The sequence below is a fragment of the Zootoca vivipara genome, chromosome 10, assembly GCF_965207765.1.
Source record: "Zootoca vivipara chromosome 10, rZooViv2.hap1.1, whole genome shotgun sequence".
NCBI lineage: Eukaryota > Metazoa > Chordata > Lepidosauria > Squamata > Lacertidae > Zootoca > Zootoca vivipara.
The window spans coordinates 37,608,722-37,629,746 of record NC_142593.1 but is presented as its reverse complement, the minus strand read 5'-3'; the positions used below and the strand labels follow the sequence as shown (position 1 = coordinate 37,629,746).

Below are 21,025 nucleotides of genomic sequence, written 5' to 3'. Positions count from 1 at the left end.
GTGATGTCCTGCCATGCAGCGCAGTCCCAAAACTGATACCAAATTTGCAAGGGCCCATTTTCAAACCTTTTCCCAGGCCGCTCCTGTTTTGATTCCCAGGGTTACGAAGGACCGTTTGGGGATGGCGCTGGGGAGAGGAGGGGGGAGTTCCGCCTGCGTCTCAGTAGCGCCAAACCAGGCACAAAATAATCTAGGGAGCCAGCCCAATCCTCTCCCTGCAAACCCTCCCGCAGGGTTTCGCCCTGGGGATCGTTGGCCAAGGGAGCCTTCTTCCGGAGACGGGTTTAAGGCAAGCGATTAGAGCCGAGCAATTCGAGCCAAGGGAAAACGAAGCGGCCCACCTCTCGGCGTGCGCCTGCGCGCGCCCAACTCCGGCTCCTATACACACGCACCCGCTCCGTCTCTGCTCTGGCGCGGCTGTCGCGGCGCGGAGGGAGGGAGTCGGCGAGCCAGAAGCTCGGCGCGGAGTACACAAAGAAGCGACTCGCGGGCAGCGGCGCAGGGCTTAGGGACAAGACGGGAGAGAGGTTGCTGCGCTTCGCTCCCTCCTGAATGGAAGCGCCGCTTGCGCAAAGAAGCGCCCTCGGATTTATTACTCTGCCTGGAAATCGCGGCGGGGAAGAGGAGGAGGAGGTGGCGGCGGCGGCGCAGAAAACCAGGAAGGAGGCAGGCAGGCTCCGCGATTGCTCCAGGGATTGAAATGCTGCTGCCGAAGGGAAGAAGTTGCTTAGCATCCCCCGCGCTGACCTCGCTGCTGTAGCCGGAGGAGAGCGATGCTGCAACGAGGCGCGGCGACCGCGTACTCGGCTGCTCCCCTGCAAGCGGAAGGCGCCCAGGACCCGCAGCAGCCCTCGCGCCTGTGAAGCGGCGGCAGCGGAGGGGGAACCAGAAGAGCCCGAGCGGTTCTGGGTCCCTCGTCGGGCTCATCGTCGACGACGCGCCGCCGCCGCCAGCGGCGCTTGTGGGCCGGCGTGCTGGAAAGCCTGTGCTCGCCCCGGCTGGGATCCGCGTAGCAGCAGCAGCTTAGTGGATGTGTATGAATGAGTTCTGCACCGAATGGGCGCAAAAAGCGCCCCAGGTCCGCGGGCTCTATCTTCCAGATCAGCAAAACGCCGCTGCACAGCAGGGACGGTGAGCGCAGAGGCAGCGCCTCGGAGGGCGCCCCCAAGACCCAGAGACTAGCCCTGGATGACTGCAAGATGGTGGGTAAAACGCAACGGCTCTCTCCCCCACCCCCGTTTCTTTTTGAATGCATTTGGCTTGTTTGTGGTAGGGACCACTCCTCCCCCCCCCCGCCACTTTTTTTTTTCCTTTTTCGCCTTGTCTATTCTGATCACGTGCAGTTGCACTATTTGTAAAAACTGCAGTACGTATTGAAGTTGACACCCTTTCCTCTCCCCCCCCCCCCGGTGAAGTCGTCGCTTAAAGACAGGCGACGTACAGACGATATGGAGAAAGAGGGGATGCATACTGGGATCTTGCTGGTGCTCGGGCAAACGTTTCTGTTGATGCCTGGCGGGAAGGGAAGGAGGAGGGAGAATGGGGTTAGGAGCCGGAGTTGGATCGTCGGAAGAAACAATTTCCTGTGATGTGGAGGTAATATTGTGGACTCCGTGCATTCAGTGCACCCGAGGCTGCAAAAATCCGGACTAAGCACCTGTAACTCAAGCGCAGGCAAAATCCCACCCCAGGAGCTAGCTGCGTGTTGTAGGAGCTACACAGGAAGCGTGTATTCGTGTGTGCACCGGCGAAAAAAATATGCTTCCTTGTATCCCGCCGCAACTGTGCTAACTGATCTGACACAAATATTTAGAGGTCTGCTGAATTCTGTTTGCAAGCCTCCCAAGACCAGCCCGAAGTGAATCTGGCCATAAGTATGCTGTCGCCAAAATCTCAACGCTAATGAACTCAGTCTGCTCTGAAAACTCCCCGCAACTGGATAAACAGCTGCTGACTACTGCAATCTCATAAACTAGTTTCCTTTTGAGCACATCAGAATTGCCCCCCTCGACTGGGTAGGGCAAAGCTGCTGCTGTTTTTTTAAAAAGGAAAGTGTTTTGTGTATGCACAGCCTAAACCTCAGTGCATACTAAACCTCAGTGCACTAGACCTTATGTTACTGATGAGGGGGAATGCCCTAGGTTTTTAACTACCCCCTTTTATATAGCTGTCTTGTACCATGCCACTTGGGGGGGGGTCTTCTTTCTCCTGTTTTTACTGCTTGTAAGGAGAATAATTTCGACAATGCAAGTGTGTCAAAGCAGACACTGACATCAACTAGATGCCTTTCATAAGTGGTTGTGAGGCTGTAATCCTATATACATGTTTCCTGGCAATAAGTTCTGTTGAAAACAGCAGGACTTGCTTTTGAGTAACTGTGTAGGCTTACACTGTAAGCCTTTAGTTTCTCTTAAACCTTGAACTTGTAACAAGTCACGGAAGTTGAAATAGAGTTAGAGAAGGCTTGCTTTTTGGCAGATGAGCAATGGGAATTCGGGAGCTCTTAACTTGACAGGTGGCCCAAATAGCCTGGACACATTAATAGACCTCTTTTGTGTCAGATGTGGACTGTGTTGGGTACCAGATATCTTATGTAGCTGAGTAGGAAGCACATCTATCTTCTGTTTAGAGTACTTAATGAAAATTCCTGGTAGCTCTGTTGAAAATGTCCAGTTCAGATATTCACTGGGCCTGTAGTTATTATTATTATTATGAGCACCTCTGTTCAGCGCAAAGGTCTAAGAGGCCTAATTTAAGCTAATGTAGATAGATACATGAGATATATGTAATTAGTACAATTTGCATACACTTTTCAAGATCTAGCCTGGTGTCAGTTGGTGGGACAGTTGAATTTACATTGAAGCATTCTTACACTAATCCTTTGCATGTTTACTAAGAGTAAGTGCCATTAAATTCAGTAGGGCTTACTCCCAGATTGTTTTGCGATCGTATTCCTTTTTTTTTTTACACTCCATCATGAAAAACTTGAATTGATCATTGACTTTTCAGTTGATGGATTGAGCTCTGAAAAGAAATTAATTTGAACCTACTTTTAGCAGCATCCTTGTTTCAGTCTAGCAGATTGCTTAATCCTTGCACTTTGCAAACTTATTTATGCAACAATGAGGGCTGGTAACTTAAACTTTATTAAAAATAAAAGCTGGAATTCACAGGACTTTACCAAGGCCCTGAGTGCTTCACAGAAGAGCTTTAGAGGATAGCATTGCCGAATCCTAGCTTGGGCAATCTGTCAAATACATATTTTTGACAGTCCAGTGGATTTTTAGGCTGGAAAAAAAGACATGGAAGATTAACTTTCACTCCACAACGCTTCTGCACAATAATACCTTGGAGCCTGAACATACTGGGTGGATTATCCCTCTTTATAGTAATTCCTTGTAAAAAAATGTAAAAAGCCAACATTACTACTAGATAATATGAGCTGTCTTTTAGTTATGTGCTAATAGCAGCAATGATTTGTGCAATAGGAGAAAAACTGTCTTGATAATGCAATTTGAGATTATGACCCAACATTTGGCTTTGAGATCTAGGTTTGTGATGAAATTAGGATCCATGTTACCATCATGCATTTGGTAGGGATGCAGTTTCCCCCTGTTTCATGGTAAGTTTGAGAATTAAGGTTAAAAGCTGGGCAAACCTGGGAGGATCAATATTGTTATTTCTCTCCCAAGGAGACATTTTGGAAAAAGCTGTTCATGCTTTCCCTTGTTTCACATCATAAACAAATGCATTTTATGACCACAAAATAAAATGAAGGAGCTTAATCCAAAGTAAATTAGCACTTGAACAAAATAATAGTCTTGATAGTGCTCAGCTTGTAATGATTTTCCAGAAGCATAAATATGAATTCGCTAGTTTAATGCTGGTTTGAAGTATTTCAGGTGGGGGAGGGATCTGTTTTTCCATCTTGTTTGTTTTGCATAGTCCAAAGAGCTTGCAGGAATACTAAAGGGCCTTTTCTAATAGATCTTATTAGTCAGCAAGTTCAGATTCTTGAATCTAGTGAAAACTGTGCTGGAGCCAGGAGGAAAATAATTTAACAATAAGTTAGCAATCTCCAGTACAGAAATGAATGGCACATTCCACTCCCTAGTTGGGCAGTAAATTGCAAATCAGTGGGGGGAAAGGAGGCAACTATTTCTGGCAACATTATCTTCTTTCATGATAAAATAATCCCTCGGTTCTGAGAGAAGAGAAGCTGTTATTTATGCTTGCTACAAGATTTAAAATAACACTTTCAAATATTTTGAGCTTGCAGGATATTTTTTCCCACTGGAAATGTATACTCTTGAGTGTACAAGAGGGCAGATCCCACAATATCCTTAGCTGTTTATGACATCATTGAGGCTCAGCCTGGTCCTGTTTAGTATCCAAGACTGCAGGCTCCTGCTGGGGAAACCACACACACACACACACAATTTCTTATCTCTGAAGCACCTTGCATTAGTAAATAGGCGTATAATTTTTATTTTTATTTTTCAGCTTGTCCAGGATTTCAACACCCAGGTGGCTCTGTACCGTGAGCTGGTCATTTCCATTGGGGACGTCTCGGTCAGTTGTCCATCTCTGCGTGCCGAAATGCAAAAAAACCGAACCAAAGGATGTGAGATCGCCTACCAGGCCCACCAAAAGCTATCAGCAATTTCTGGGTAGGAGGCTTCTTCCATTTCTTCCCGTTCCAGTGTCTATACATGTAGAAGCTTCTGGATGGCTGATAATCCTGTGCAAGTCTCAGAAGAGATGATAGAGGGATGTGGTGCATTTAGGTGGCACAGAATACTTCTTAATTCCTCTTTTGACTCACCCTGAACACACTCAGCTTATCTACTGCTTGGCCTTAGTTTCCCCCTGGGATCAGATGAATGTGTGGTAGTCTCTACAGTGGTAAAGGACTACAGCAATGTTTAAGAGTGTTACAATGATTTTTTTATGCCTTGATGATGACTGGTCTCCCCATACTTCCAATATGGCTCCAAACGAGAGAGTGGCAAAGAATGTGGCCGGGGTTTAACCTACTTTTAACATACTCCTTCTCCCATAGAAACTCTAGATGTTGTGTTTTTTGAGGAGATACTGAAAAATCTTCAACGGAATTCTAAGTACAACAAAGTGTGGTTCTCAGGACTGGGTGGGGGATAGCCTGGGGTGGGGCTATCCTGGTTTAAAATGCATGTCTGTCTGTCTATCTATATCTATCTATCTATCTATCTATCTATCTATCTATCTATCTGATCTTTTATCATCTCTATCATGTAACTACCGTAGTAGGTGGAAGTGCTAATTCACTGAGACTATTAAACTGTGAATTGATGAATGAGAGACATGCTACAAAGAGTGGTGCTAGATCAGTAGTAGCTAACCTATAGCAAGAACCTGCAACTCCCTTCAGTCCTGACCACTGGGCCTGCTGATTGAGGCTGATGCAGGTTGGGAGTCCAGCAACAGCTGGGTGGCCGCATTTTAGCCATTCCAGATCAGATTTTGTAAAAAAAAGAAGCCATAGAAGAAAGTTACTAGACCACAACTATGCATGTCTCATAAGCCTTTGCTAACCAGACAGTGGCATCTCAGCTAATATAATTTGCTGCCGGGTAGCTGGACCTTTGTGTGTCTTTACAAAGAACGAAAGAAAGAAAGAAAAGTAATTGCAGCTGAGACAGCAACTCATACCAAAGAAATTCAATAAGCAATACCGTGTTGAAAACGCCATTTCCCTCTTGCAGGTACAGTTTGCATCTGTAAAATCTTTGCTTTTGTTTACATGCCCACCTTTTATATCTGAGGTGCAAGCAGAATTTGGAACACATTTCATTTACCTTGCCTGTTCGTTTTTATGTATCAAAACATACAGGTACTAATTGCACCTGCAAAAAGGAGGCTAAAAAATCTATCATTTTGAAAGCTTATACCAGGTAAGTAGTGAAAACTCAGTTTGTACACTAGATACATAGAGTTTGATGCCCATTAGGGTCTTTCTGAAAAACATGTTGAAATCACTCCCAATTTGCACAGGTACTAATAACTAAATTGTTCTACGTGCTTTAGCTTGGCATGAAGGAGGCTGAACATACCCCATCTTGTCACATTCCAGAAGTAGAGAGGAATCAGTGCAACTGCTGTGATATATTTTGGAATGAGGGCACAAAGTTTCTAATTTGCAGTGCCAAATGCCCACAAAATGGCTAGAAGCGAAATATTTGCAGGTCCAATTATGCCACTGTTTTATTATTGTGACAGTTACAGGAAATGCATAGTAGTTGCCATTCAGATATCATGTACACTAGTTCTTAACATCAACTATGAGGAAAGAAGATTAGGTGAAATGCAAACCACTGTGAACTTATCGTAATTGAAAGATCTACCACAACCATTCAGAGAAGCATGATTTGTATTAATTTTATTGTGTTTGTATATTTTCTCCAATAAGACCATGGGCAAATGTCTTTCCTCTTCTGCACTAATTTGGTGTTTGTATTAGCTCTTTAATGTATGAGGGACCATTGGATAGATGAGGGGAAGAACCCCCCTTTAGAACTGTTAGCCACACTGGTTAACATTACTGTAGGAACTGCAAATTAGACTTTAAGAAGAATCTGTAGCTAATTAGGCATAAGCAATGGGCAATTGCAGTGGTTTATATAATAACTCATATAGGAAAATAGCTTCCAGATGTCTTTAATACAGACTTGCCCAACCTGGCGCCCTCCAGACTGCAACTCCGATCATCACTGGCCATTGGCCAGGCTGACTGGGATTGATGGGAGTTGCCGTCAAAAACATATGGAAGGTTGAGGAAGCCTGATTTGATATCTAGATATATTAGCTATTTGGAAAATTAACTGCAATTTTTCTCTTATTGAATTAATCTTTTCATGTCTCTGCTGTTTCTCTCAACTATAAAAAGAAATTCAGAAAATGCAATTCAGAAAACCAGTATTTTCCCAGACGGTGGGGACATTCAGAAAAAGGAATTAATTTCTAATGTGGGAAATTTCAGAACTTGCAACCGTCTACAAAACATGTTATCTGTCCTAGAAGCCTTGCCCTGCAGTCTCAGGTGCCTGGGAGCAAGCACTCTGAATATACTGAGAAGCACTCTTTCCCACTATTACCTTGCATACTCATTAGCTGCATTCATGCTCTCATTACAAACACATGCCCTGAAGGAGTGACCCAAAGCAAACTGATCAGCCTATGCAATGTAGTTGCATCGTGCAATACTCTGGATAGTGCTACACATGGACCAACCATGGCAGCTTTAGCTCCTGCTCGGTTCTTGCCCTGTCCCCCCCCCCATCTCCCGATTCTCAACCTCTGCCTGTCGCTAGGTTGCCCGAGTAATTTTCAGCACCCCTGTTATGCTATATTTCTTCATAGCCATAATGTTTGGGTGACGTTTTCATAGTTTTAGCACCAAGGAGGCAGAAGCATACACTGTTATCATCAAACAAACATTATTATCATCACACACAGGCAACAATTCCATTTGCTTCAGTGAGCATTCACTGGAGGCATTTGCAGTCAATTCAGTAAGCAGCAATAAAAAGATGCAAAAACAACAACAACCTTCCTTCAAAAACGTAGATTAAAAATATATATATAGCCAGGCATTTTGTGGCAAAGGAAAAGCAAAGCCACAGAAATCATGAGTAAACACTGACAATAGCCCATAGTACCGGGTATGTATAATATAGGAACATCGGAAACTGCCTTATACTGCCTTCAGACTATTTATCCATCTAGACTGCCAGTGGCCCTCCGGGGTCTCCAGCAGAGCTCTTTCCCAGAATGTTCTACCCATAATCTTAACTGGAGACACCAGGGATAGAATTTACGACCTTCTGCAAGTGGCGTGTGTCCTTTGCCGCTTTGCTTGGGTTCCTTTCATATATGTGTGCTTAAGCTCCTTTGGTTTTAACAGGACTTGCAGTTCCAGTCCTAAGCATGTTTACTCAGAAGGGAGTGAGTTCAGTAGGACTTACTCCGTAGTAATTAGATTTAGGGTTGCAACCTTACGCATGCAAACCTCTGTGGTGGATTGTGGCCCATTGAACACCCCATGCAGTTAAGTCTCAGAATGTCCATCATTTGTTTCAGGCAAGAAAATGTCTTTTGAGTCATCACTCAAAATGTTTAAGAGCTGCATGGGTACTCGTGATTGTGCTCAGAACTTTGACAAGGCATTTTTGAATGTTCTAATTTATGGGTAAATTATAAAGTGTGCCACATTGTCCAGGCTCCACACTGTGACCAAAAGGAGAGTGCTTTGGCTTGCCCACGGTGGGTCTGGGATATGTGTTTTGGCAGCTCACCTGAGTGCATCCCATTGTGTCACATGGGCATCATGCTCCCGGTAGTGAGAGGGGCTTGAAACTACCTAATCCATGACCCACACATTGCACTTTGGATTAACACCAGTGTATTGTTACATGCCACACCAACGTCTGAGCAGTGCGAGATTCCAGGTGCGCTTTACCAGGGTCCGTGTTTCCTTTTGGAAAATAAGGCACAGTGGAGACTGTGGTGTCTTTATGATATATGGTTCATATTCACATATATACAATCTGAGCCTATGATGGAGGGGTTCACAGCATTGACACTCCAAGTGGTTCTGGCTTCTCCCATAGACATAGCAGCCATGGACTTAAGCAGACCCCAACCATCACTCTTAAACGTTGCTCTCTGACACTCTCCAACCCTCTTTCTATCTTATCTCTGTTGCATTGCTCCTAACACCCTACTCTAAGCTTTTGGGTTTTATCTGTTGAGAGGGGGCGGGCCCATTCATTTGCATCTCACACCTATGGTAGTCCTTTGATCCTGTGTACTCTTAATGGCCCATTCACACAGGCTATTACCTCAAAAAGAAATTAGCCTGACCTAATTAGCTGTTCAAACTTGTTGATTCCCTAGAATTAAAGAGGTGTCTGACATACAACTTAATACGCAGAAGTCGATTCTAATCGATTCTAACACATGGGGTTCTGACACACAAGTCTTAATTAAATTATTACACTAGCTTGATCTGGAATTTAGAGTGTTTTGCACTTTCGTTATGAGTGTTTACTCACAAAAGTATATTCAATGGGAAGTCCTGTTTCTGAAATGCTTAGGCTCACCTTGAAGAAAGGAGAAAAAACAATAATTATTGGAATAAGTGGGGTCTTCCTGTGTAGTTTGACCACAGTGCTGGTTTTTATTATTTATTTCTGTAGTAGTAATTGACATTTCTGTATAGTTCTCATCAGTTTGCTGTATGGGTCGCCCAATGCCTTGGGCAAAGCAATTGCAGTCCTGGCTGAGCAACAATGAAGCATGACAGCGAGGTCTAGCAACTAGCACATATGCAGCCCTGCTTCTCATTCCAGCTGGGGTGGAAGACGAGCAGGAGGCAAAACCCTGCTACACCAGCCTGGAGCTGGCCTAGTGTTCAGGCCCCATGCTGTCATATGGCAGCAGCAAAGCCAGTTCAATACCCAGTGGATCCCACTCCAGCTTAGTTCCTCTCTTCTTCCCTTGCAAACACAGGTGCACTCCACAGACTCGCAATCTTGCAGCAGTGTCTGTTAAGACACCAGAAGCTGGAGACAACCAAGGTCAGCTTCATACATTATGTACAAGCAGGGAGGTTAAGTGTCTTGGATTTCTACTGCGCACATTCATTTTGCTGTGGATGAGATGTGCCTGTCCATCATTGGGAGTTACACAGAAGGAGCAAAAAGGAAGAGTCATTGTGTTGCGCTTCCTCTGTCACTTGCTTTTATTTAATGTGCCACACTGCACTAGCTGATCCTGAAGTGACTGAATTAACGTGACTGTCCTGGAAGATATTCTCATCATAAAACAGCGACACCATTTGCACTCTGTCTTTCAGATAGGAACATAGGAAGCTGTCTTGCACTGAGTCAAACCATCAGTCCATCTTGCTTGGTGTTTTCTACAGTGGCTGCCTATCCAAGGTTTCAGCAGAGGGCATTCTTACCCTACCTGGAGATAAATCCCAGAGATTGAATCTAGGACCTTTTGCATGTAAGGCATGCTTGCTCTGCCACCAAGCATGCATAGTTCCTTTGAACTCAGGAATTTTCCCTAGAAAAAGATTTAGAAATTGGATGCCTTGTTTCCTTTCCTGGTTTTGGGGCAGTTATAGTGGTTTTTCGTCTTGTAGGGTTTGCATTCCTTTTGTAATGGATGAAGTATTGAAATAAATGAGAACAATATATTTCATTCATGAAGAAACAAATGCCAGAGGTGCAGTATAGAACAGCGTAGTAGTGGATCAGGCCAATGGCCCACCTAGTCCAACATCCTGTTATCACAGTGACCAACGAGATGCCTGTGGGAAACGTGCAAGCAGGATTCGAACACAGGAGTACTCTTCTGTGGTTTCCAAAAACTGGCATTCAGAAGCATTGCTGCCTCCAACAGGATGCAGAGCATAGCCATCATTACTGGGAGCCCTCGATAGTCCTCTCCGCCGTGAAGGTGTGTCTTTTTGCCACACTGAACCCCCCAGTCACAATGACAAGGAGAGGGATTTGTGGAAGCGTATAAAAGATGGAGATGAAGCCTTTTTTTTGCCTGTGAATTCTTTGTTCTTAAACCCCGATCATTTTCAGATTGCTCTGATCGTCTGGTGCATGTCTAGTGAAAATCAGTTGCCATACAGTCATCTCTTACCATTCCCTTATGCATTGTCAGTGAATTCCACATTGTTTTCCCACCTTGTCTGTTCCCTTGTTCTTGGGTAGCTATTGGTAGTTTAGATACATATATCAGTGAGATTAGACAATGTGCTTGACATAGTATTTATTCATCAAAGCATTTAGTCTGTGTGAATGTGTCCCTTCACATTCTATAAAATGGGAGCCATTTATACTATATGTATGAAATTAGGTGGATGGTGATTACATGGGAAACATGTAAGTAAGGCCAATGAAGAACAGGCACATTATATGCATTGTAAGCACTGGAAAACAAATGGGAGTAATGTAAACTAATGTGCTTTTGATGAATTAATAACTGACCAAAAGGGGTTTTAATAATAAAAGTAAATGGATGTATCCATTACTTAAAATGTTTTCAGCTAGCCAAAGAAGCTTGATGTACAGATGTGACCAAGTGATAATTTTTTCCTCAGTGCTGTAAAAAGTTTCCCCTGCTGATTTTTTGCGTATCGCAGTGTTTTTAAGGCACAGGGGAGCTTAGGCCACCATCCAAGTAGGTAAGAGAGGTATATACTTCCTATGTACCTGAGAAACTGTTAAAAGAGGCACATTTGGGCAAATGTTCAACTCTGGATATGCATTAATGCTCAAATGAAGGAATAAACTTTGGGTACATTTGACCCTGCACTGCCCTGGCACTATTGCCTTCTCACACATACTTTCTGAACACATTTCATCCCATTTTGAATCTTTCCAGGAGTGCAAAGGAAATTCTCAAAACATAAATTCCGAGTTTTGTCACATATATTTTTGTATCCTTGCAATTATTATTATTATTATTATTATTATTATTATTATTATTATTATTATTATATTTTACTGCATCTTATTCCCAGAGGACATTGTGTGCAGGAAATACAGTCAGGTTTCTTTATAATTATGCTTCCGCTATATTCAAGGATTTTATGCTCTCCATCTATTTAATGTATAGGTAATCTAGTTTAATAAACTGTGTTCAGAATCCTTTTCGCTGCTTCTCTCACTCCACCCCTGTCTGCAAGAATACAGCAGCTTCAGAAGCAATAAATAAATACTACAGATTGGATATAATATGAATAGGTGAAATGCACCCAGTTTTCATTTGAGATTAGCTTGTACAAGAGAACATATACAGTGGTACCTCGACTTACGAAGACAGTCCGTTCCGCGGCCATCTTCGTAAGTCGAAGTCTTCGGTTCTCGAAGTGCCCATTCTGCGCATGAGTCGACCGCCCGCGCGCCGCTTCTGCGCAGGTGCAGAATGTGCGCACGGCGAAAAGACTTTCGGGGTTGTCGACTTCGGAAGTCAAAACCTTTGGAAGTCGAGTCGTTCGGTTGTTGAGGCTACCACTGTATTAAAATGTAGAAAAGTACACTTATAGCTTAAAGGCTGTATCCAGCATAGTGCTAAGTTAAAGTCAGTCAGCAGTATACTTGCTGCATTGGTGAAATGTTCTGTGCCAACACAATGCTGTGCAAGAGAATGCATTGTTGTGGATTACTTGGTTGTACAATCGGTTGCACAATCTGTTGCACAGTGAGTTTCTGCTAATGCACCTGGAGTGTTGGATTCCTTTGTTGCACAACATTATCACTCCCCTGTCTACTAGTGCAAGAGTATTGGATACAGCCCTATATATTTAAAGAAAATAGCATTAAACTGGAGATTTTTACAAGTCAAAGTAACAGATTTTCCCCCAACATAATAATATATCACACTTAATATTCATTAAGTGTAATAACCACTTAGATGGTTATTAGATCAGCTAAGCTATTTTAGAATTCCTTTTTACATTCTTTTGCCATCTTTAAAAAGTACTCTTTTGTACTATTGGATAATAATAAACACTATATATATATATATATATATATATATATATATATATATATATATATATATATATATAGACCTCATTGGAGTCTTTAGGAAAAACAACTGCAGAACTGTTCCAGTACAGATTCTCCAGAGCCCTGGTCTGAGCATATTGCAGAGTTTTAACTTGAAAATCTAAGTATGCTATCTTGGGATTAAGGACTGTTGAAACCAGTGGATTTTATTATGTTTAGGATTTTGTTGCAAGGTTCTGATTGTTTTTGCTGTTTATACTAAACAGAAATATGATAATGTGCATGATGGCCAAATTCTCATATCTGTAAAAGCTTCATCTGTTCCACTGAACTGGTGGATTATGTATGTTTACGATAATATTATCTCCCTGCAGTCTTTCAAATGGGATTGGCCTTAAATTGAATACATATGCTTAAAACTAAGCTGTACTGGAAAACTTTGCTTGTCCTACTTAAATGGTGGAATTATTGCATGTCACGTAGTTGAAGTATGCAGGATTACCGCTAAGGAATTTTGACAACCTTTCTTTAAATATTGTGTTGATGGCGTTTCTGGTATAGAAAATGTCACTCCCATGTGCTACTGGGGGAACTATTGGGGAAATTCATAATTCTTTGACCCCTGGCTCCAATAGTTTCTGAATCCAAGTTTTACCAAAGTAGCAGAATTACAGTGATAGTGAAGGATGCTGGATCCATCTCTGGAATCATGGCACAGAATACAAGTATAAACTGTTGTCCTCATATGACCTGGCTCACACAATCAAGCTGAACATGCCCCTAACAGTTCTAGCTAAATGCATCTCTCCTGCTAAGGTGCCTTTTCAAGCTGTGCCTGGAACACATGTGTCCATTACTTCAGTGGAAAAAGTGTCACAATAATGTGCACCAGAAATCAGAAGAGACCACTGTGAACAAAAGCAAGAGAGTTGGATTTTTAAAGAAACTGGTTTCTGACACAATGGCCTGGCCTATTACATAGCAATCTATTTGTCGTATATCAAGTCCCACCCATGTCCACAAATTGCTATTGACCTCCAATGGACCTGTTCTGTCAAGAGTAGATTGGAAATCTCTCCATTTCCCACCTTTTACTTCTACCTTCTTGGGTTCTTGGAAGTTGCCAGTGGCCCATAAGCCCACGTGGCCATACCTGAATGGAAGGGTCCTCTCTCTTGTCAACCCAACTCTTGATGGCGCAGACTTTTAAAAAATGGGACTTTATTTCCTATGGAAAAAATTAATTGCTGAAAATCATGTGTGAGTCTTCTTCATGAGTAACTTTGAGACTCTTTTTTTCTGGTTGTTTACTCTTTAAGGAAGAATCTTTCAAGGATCCTTTGGTACAGAAATCCAAGCTGACAAACAGTAGTTTTATTAAGATGATGGGCAGAGATACAAGAGATAAGGTGAAAGTTAATAAAATGGCTTTTTTAATTTAGAAGGTTGGATTTTGCTGTATACTTTAGACAACAGAAGGATTTTTGTTGTGTGCCTGACCGCATTTCTAGCCTAAATACTTAGATCAAGTGGAGGTAGGGAGGAAAACAGATGGAACTTACTCAATGGTGACTGCAGAGATAGCTCCTTGTTGCCCCCCTTACAGGCTGAATCTCTTGGAGATCCTCACTCAAGAGTTGGGTGAAAGGAAAGGTGATTGCAAATGTAAATTGGGGTTTTACAGGCCAGCTGTGGCCTTAAAGCAGCTGGGGAGTTGCTACAACCAACACCTTGCTTTCTACAAGTTGAATAGGACATGAAGGAAGATGGACAAGTAGCAGAATCCAAGAGTGCTATTGACATGTTGGGTGACCTTGGCAGAATGTTAAGTGACCTCACTGGCCAGCTGGCTACAGAGACAGTTGGCATATAATCCTAGCAGACCCCAGGATGTATTGCAGGCACAAGGACAAACAGATCTCCCTGAATCTCTTTCCTACATTTGCAGCTTGCTCAAAGAAGATAAGTTTACCTTGGGATTGTCTTACAAGGCTCTGAAATACTCAGGTAATGTTTCCACTGGGACTGGTTTTGCTGCCAAAAATAAATATATCTCCATTTTTTTTTATTCTACATAAATGCTAAAGGGCTTCAGGGTACACAAGATGATTGCAATAAACAAAGGCAAATGTCAGCATACTTGGCTATGGGTAGGAACCTCCATATCTGTAAAATGAATGCTTTCGTTAGCGCCCCCCCCCAAATGAATGCTTCAGTGATGCTTTCGTTGGGATTCCTGCATTACCGGGGGTAGGACCAGATGACCCTTGGGGTCTCTTCCAACTGTACAATTCTAGGATTCTATGAAAATGCAGTAAATGGTGCTTTAAGGCAAGGAAGAGCAGTGGACTGCACATTAAATCTGATCTGACCAGCCTGTTGAGAAATGACGTGTACTACTTGGCTTCTGGAACAAACAATATACAGTAATGGCATGATGAAACTATGCTGGTTTTTTTTATAGTTCTTACTATAATGTTCTGCTGCTTCCTTGTGTTCTTGCTTTGTATTATTATTTTTATTTACTTCAAGTACAGTCTTACCTTGGATCCCAAGCGCCCTGGAACTCGGATGTTTTGGCTCCCAAACGCTACAAACCCGGAAGTGAATGTTCCGGTTTGCGAACGTTCTTTTGGAACCGGAACGTTCAACTGGGCTTCCGCGGCTTCTGATTGGCTGCAGGAGCTTCCTGCAGCCAATCAGAAACCGTGATTTGGTTTTTGGACGCTTTGGAAGTCAAACGGACTTCCGGAACGGATTCCGTTCGACTTCCAAAGTATGATTGTATTTATATTCTGCTTTTCAACAGAAAATATCACAAACTAGTTTATTTTAAGAAAATTCAGTGTATAAGTCAACAAAACCCCTCAGAATCCATAGGATTCCTCACCTAACTCAGCCATATCTCTACCTGTGCTCACACACAACACTCTGACTCTCAACAGTTCTTGATCCCAGAAAGCCTAGCTGAGTTTTGGAGCAGAAGCGCAGACACAGAAGACCAAAGCTTTGACCTCTGGCATATTTAGTTTAAAAAGGAGCTGATAGCGGTTGATTTGGCATGAGAGCATAAGAGCCCAGTAGGATAGGCCAGAGCCCAGCCTAGCCCAGCCTCCTGCTCCTCAGAGGGACCAGCCAGATGCTTATGGGAAGCTTGCAAGCAGGGACCGTACCAGTAGTACTTGGCTAGATGAATAATGCCAGACCTAAGGCAGCCTCTTATGCCCCTGTAAAAGGTCTGAACATGAAGAGACACTGACTTGCTCTGTCAGTTATATAAAAGCAGTAAGTGCTGCAAAGCAACAGAAAGTACTTAAGTGCGAGAAATGTAAGTGAGGAGGCAGGATTCTGATGGGCCTACTTGCTTGCCATCTTAATGGCCCTCAGGGAGTAAACTGTCTTGACATATAACTCATACTTGAAAGAGAAATAATAGTTAGCTGGTTCTAATAATTTAACAAAGGAGAGCTCACCTTTCTCTTTGCTACATGTAGGATGCTGCTTATGTCTGTGTATATTGCTTTGTTTACCTTGTGACTCTAAGACTGTAAAAATTAGGATTCTTTTAAGGTTTCTCGCATGCCTTCTTAATTGCTGTGTATCAATCAGTTCTTTCGTTGTAGGTTTTGGAGTATATAATTTTTGCCATGCTTTGTATACAAATACCAGTTTCAGTTTGCTGTAAATTGGCAATCTAGCATATTGCAAGTGCATCTTTGCTGAAAATATGAGCATGGGCTTTTTTATGCACGACAGCAAGTGACTTTTTTTGCCACCTGACAATATCAGTCACCATTCAGACGTATTTTTGTCAATCAGTCCAAAATTGGACCTAAACCTTGACTTGTAGGATCCCTATCAGATGTTGAGAGCTGAAATATGAAAAGAGTTTTGCTTGGCCAGTCTTAAGTTGCAGGAGGAAAAGAAAACAACCCAAAAATAGCCATCTGTGGTTTCAGACACTTTTAAGAGTCTCTCCAAGTCTCAAATCTGGGGAAGCAATTAATGAAGTAGAAAACAAGGTCACTTACCTATAACTTGTTCTCAAAATATATATGCTCCGTGGATTCACTTTCAACTCTCAATCCACTGCATCTCTTGAGGGACTTGCTCGAAAGTTGCAGTGCAAAGGTAGAAAGCGCTGGTGCTTCCTTTTTTAAAAATAGATCTTTTTTTCCTGAACAAGTTGGAGCCTGTTCCTTTGCTCTTCCTGCTTCTCACAGGCATTCTGGTTGTTGTAGAGGCATGTGTAGAACAAGGCAGTAACATATATTTTTAGGGCCCGTCTTATTTATGTAAGTTGTTCTAAACTGCTTTTAGTATTCTGTTGTAATGTTATGTTGTATGGTAACCCACCCTGGGACCTTAGAGTGAAACTTAACAGGGACTGAAGTGACTGAGTTTAAAAACAAGACCACTTATCCTACAAATTTCTTCCTAGGCAAACGATACTCTCTAGGCTTGTTTTAGCAAAATAAGACTTGGTTAATGACTGGAATGGAGATTAAAACGTGTGTGTGTGTGTGTGTGTGAGAGAGAGAGAGAGAGAGAGAGAGAGAGAGAGAGAGAGAGAGAGAGAGAGAGAGAGAGAGAGAGAGAGAGAGATTGCAGCAGATGAATGGGGCTTAATCTACATGAGCAGTGTTTATTTGGAAATGCTGTTGAATTGCTTTGGACTAGAGAGTGGAGGTTGGGCTACAGTGACCATGTTAAAAGCAAACACAAATGTTCCTTAAAGAAGGAGAGGGAGAAAACCATGTCATTGCATTATTCTTTGCACACTCTGCATTTCCTTTTCCTCTGACCTAACTTCTTAGAATCATAGAATCATAGAGTTGGAAGAGATCACAAGGGCCATCCAGTCCAACCCCCTGCCGAGCAGGAAACACCATCAAAGCATTCTTGACATATGCCCGTCAAGCCTCTGCTTAAAGACCTCCAAAGAAGGAGACTCCACCACACTCCTTGGTAGCAAATTCCACTGCCGAACAGCTCTTACTGTCAGGAAGTTCTTCCTAATGTTTAGGTGGAATCTTCTTTCTTGAAGTTTGAATCCATTGCTCCGTGTCCGCTTCTCTGGAGCAGCAGAAAACAATCTTTCTCCCTTCTCCATATGACATCCTTTCATATATTTGAACATGGCTATCATATCACCCCTTAACCTTCTCTTCTCCAGGCTAAACATACCCTAAGCCGTTCCTCATAAGGCATGGTTTCCAGGCCTTTGACCATTTTGGTTGCCCTCTTCTTACCATTTCACCCTCAACCGCAGCTATATACTTAGGTGTTATACTTGTAACTCAGGATAATACCTTCATGCACCTGATGAAATAGACTGTAGTTTATGACATAATCCATTTGCTAGTATTTTTAAGGTGCTGCAGGATTCTTTGTAGTTATTCCTGCAACATGGCTGCCCTTCCAAAAATAGTTAGAATATCCCCATCTTTCTTCAGGTGGACTGCACAGGGACACCTCATGATGATTCCAATCTCTGATATTACTGACAGTGCTAGCATTATACAGACACCATCTAGCTTGAGTGGTTCAGCTATGGCTGCACCTCCACATTTAAAACAGTATTATGCCACTTTAAACCTGCAGAATCCTGCAAACTGTAGTTTGTTTAGCGTGTTGTGAGTAGTTAGGGGACTCCTGTACCCGTCACAGAGCTACAGTTCCCAGAGTCAACCATTTCCCTACAGAACTCTGAGAATTGTAGCTCCAGGAGGAGAATAGAGGTCCCCAAACAATTCTCAGCACCCTTAACAAACTACAGTTCCCAGGATTCTTTAGAGGGGAACCATGATTATTTAAAGTGCTGTGTTACAGCTTTAAATGTACAGTGCAGATGTGGCCTCAGTTTAGGATTCAGCCAGGGAGTGAGAATAAGAATTTCCACAAGTTTCAAACTTGGGGGTGGTAAGGGATGATTGGACGTGTGGTGGGTGGGTGGCACTTTGTCAATAATTGTTTGTTAGGGGCTTTGTTGCATTTTAATTTTATTCCCTGGTGTGCTGTCCAAAGATGAAGCATTACTTTGGTTAAATGAAGTGCAGGCCAGTTGGCAGTCCTTACCTTGATTTCTGGGTGTTCAGACTACCAGTTTATTCACCCAGGAGTCAGGCAGGGAGCAGACCTCTCGGGGTCAGTGGCAGAGGGCAGCCTAGCAAGCAGTTTGGCTGGGGAGAATCTCAACCCCCAGGCGAAAAGAGTTGGCTGTTCTGATTTCCTCCATTTATATTTATGTCCCACGCTATTCCTAGTGCTTCGTGTCAGGCAGCAATTTTCTCCACAGCTATTTCTCTTTGCAAAAACCACATGAAGTGAATTGCTACTGTTCCTATTTTAGAGATGTAGGAAGTTAGGCTGAAAACTAGCAACTTAGCAATGCCTGAGGCAAGAGTTGGGGGCCACATTTCTGTCAAGTCCGATGCCTCCATCCGCATCCTTGCTGAGAAAACTAGCCCTGTGCTTGTATTGACTATTGCCCAATAGCAAGTTGTTCTAAACGGCAAACTCAAGAGGGTGGTGTCAACAGAAATGGAGCAATTAAAAAACCAGACAAATTTGATTTCATTTACTGTATTTCTATGCTGCTTTTCATTCAAATGAATCTCAAATCAGGTTACAAACAGTTAATAACAATAACATGATAAAACATTATAGAACACCGCAAATAAAGCATAAATCATATAAAATAACTAACAACCAGTTAAACAATTACAGTGTATAAAACACTATTAACAAAGGCCCCACTTATTGAATTCTGAGGTGGAGATGCACCTGTAGGGGGCAGAGTTTGTGTTTACTCACAAAGCATGAACCAGCAACTGACATACCGGTAGTTCTCCACCATAGAAGAATTATGTGCAATATGGATGGAGCCTCTTGTGTATTGTTGACCTTTCCTTGCAACGGGAGCCAGCAACCTCTAGAGTCGAGACCAGCTCTGCTGGCCTGGCCAACTACTAGAGGATTCAATGCAGGTTGTAGGCAAGACTGTGTGTATTAACCTTTGCTCGGTTTACTTTTCTTTTCTTTTCTTTTCTTTTCTTTACATTGCAATGCAGTCGAAGCAAAATTCCAGGTATGGTTGATACTTGGCCAATAAATTCTATTTTATTCTTTCTATTCTATTCTATTCAATATTTGCACCACCTGCGTGCTAGCCTGTGGCTTGCTTCATAGGCCATAGCTCTCCAGAATACCAAGGAGCCATTTGGGCTCTGCAACACTGGAGAGGACCCCATTAAATTTGGCACAGGCTTATTTCCAACAGTAGAGTTCATGTAAAGAAACCTGTTCCGCCCATGTGTGGCCCAGTGTTTCATTTACAAGTTTTTCAGGTGCCTTAATTATTATTTTTTTAAACCCTGTTACAGCCATAACTTAATCCTAATATGAATATGTGTATTAATCTGTACAGAGAGAGAGAAAAGAGAAGAAATCAAATTTGCATAACATATCTACATATCTTAAACAAATTCTTAATAAATTAGCCATAAATCACTTCTAAACATTCAGTATGGAGTTCATTATTTTCTACAATGGCTGTTTTCATTATTTTGAAAGTTTGAAAACATCGATGAACAGGTCTCTCTCCATCTCTTCCTTGCACTCTGTCTGTTACAAGTAATTGTCTATTAAAAATGTAATAATACTTACATCCCACCCAGAGGTATTGTGAGAATTACTTAATACTGTAAAACACATTTCAAGCTGTGGAGGGAAGACACAATTAACTGCTAAGTGGCACACTTTTATTATCCTGATTGTTCCTAGATAGGACCAGCAAAGTTGTCCTTTTTATGATAATATTATCCCTAAAGAGGCAAGTGGGATGTATCAATTCAATGTCATGTTAAACAGGGTGTAGGTGTAAAAGAATGAGCTTTCAGTCTCATCCCAACTTCAGAGCGGTTCAGTGTTTCACAGAAAGTCTTTTTGTAGCATTGATCTTCCATCTTGTGTCGTGAAGTATATACCGGTAATTGACAAAACTACGGTCTAGAATCCTATAAATATAAGTAGATACAGTAAAGCCAGTTTTCTTTCTTTGTTTGTATTCTCAGGTTATCTGAATGTTTCTGGGGGATTTGTCATTGTGTGAATAATAGAATTGTAGAGTTGGAAGGGATCCCAAGGGTTTTTTAGGCCAACCACCACCAACACAAGAATATCAACTACTGTAGATCATACATGACAGATGACCACCCAACCTCTACTTGAAAACCTCCAAGGAAGGAGAGTCCATCACTTTCAGAGGGAGTCTGTTCCATTGTTGAACAGCTCTTAATGTCAGAAAATTAAATCCTGGTTTAGTTGGAATCTCCTTTCTTGTAACTTGAATCCATTGGTGCAGGTCCTAGCCTGCATTTTACACAGTGAAACGCTAATCCTATCTACACAGTTGGGCTTTCTCCTGCATAAGTGGGGTTCAGAATCAG

General features: G+C 42.4%; 1 protein-coding gene across 3 annotated transcripts in view; it reads left to right on the top strand.

Moving 5' to 3' along the window:
• Nucleotides 1-239: 239 nt before the first annotated feature.
• Nucleotides 240-21,025, top strand: part of RGS7BP (regulator of G protein signaling 7 binding protein) — a 52,229-nt gene continuing 31,443 nt past the window's right edge. The window contains exons 1-3 of one of the 3 annotated variants that reach the window (XM_088653006.1): nt 411-1,202; nt 4,504-4,670; nt 5,873-5,933. In XM_088653006.1, coding sequence (XP_088509132.1) covers nt 1,189-1,202; nt 4,504-4,670; nt 5,873-5,933 — 242 coding nt within the window. In that variant the 5' untranslated portion in view covers nt 411-1,188. Of the gene's footprint in view, nt 1,203-4,503; nt 4,671-5,872; nt 5,934-21,025 lie in introns of all 3 variants that reach the window. The other 2 variants (XM_035100795.3, XM_088653007.1) reach the window with 2 other exon arrangements.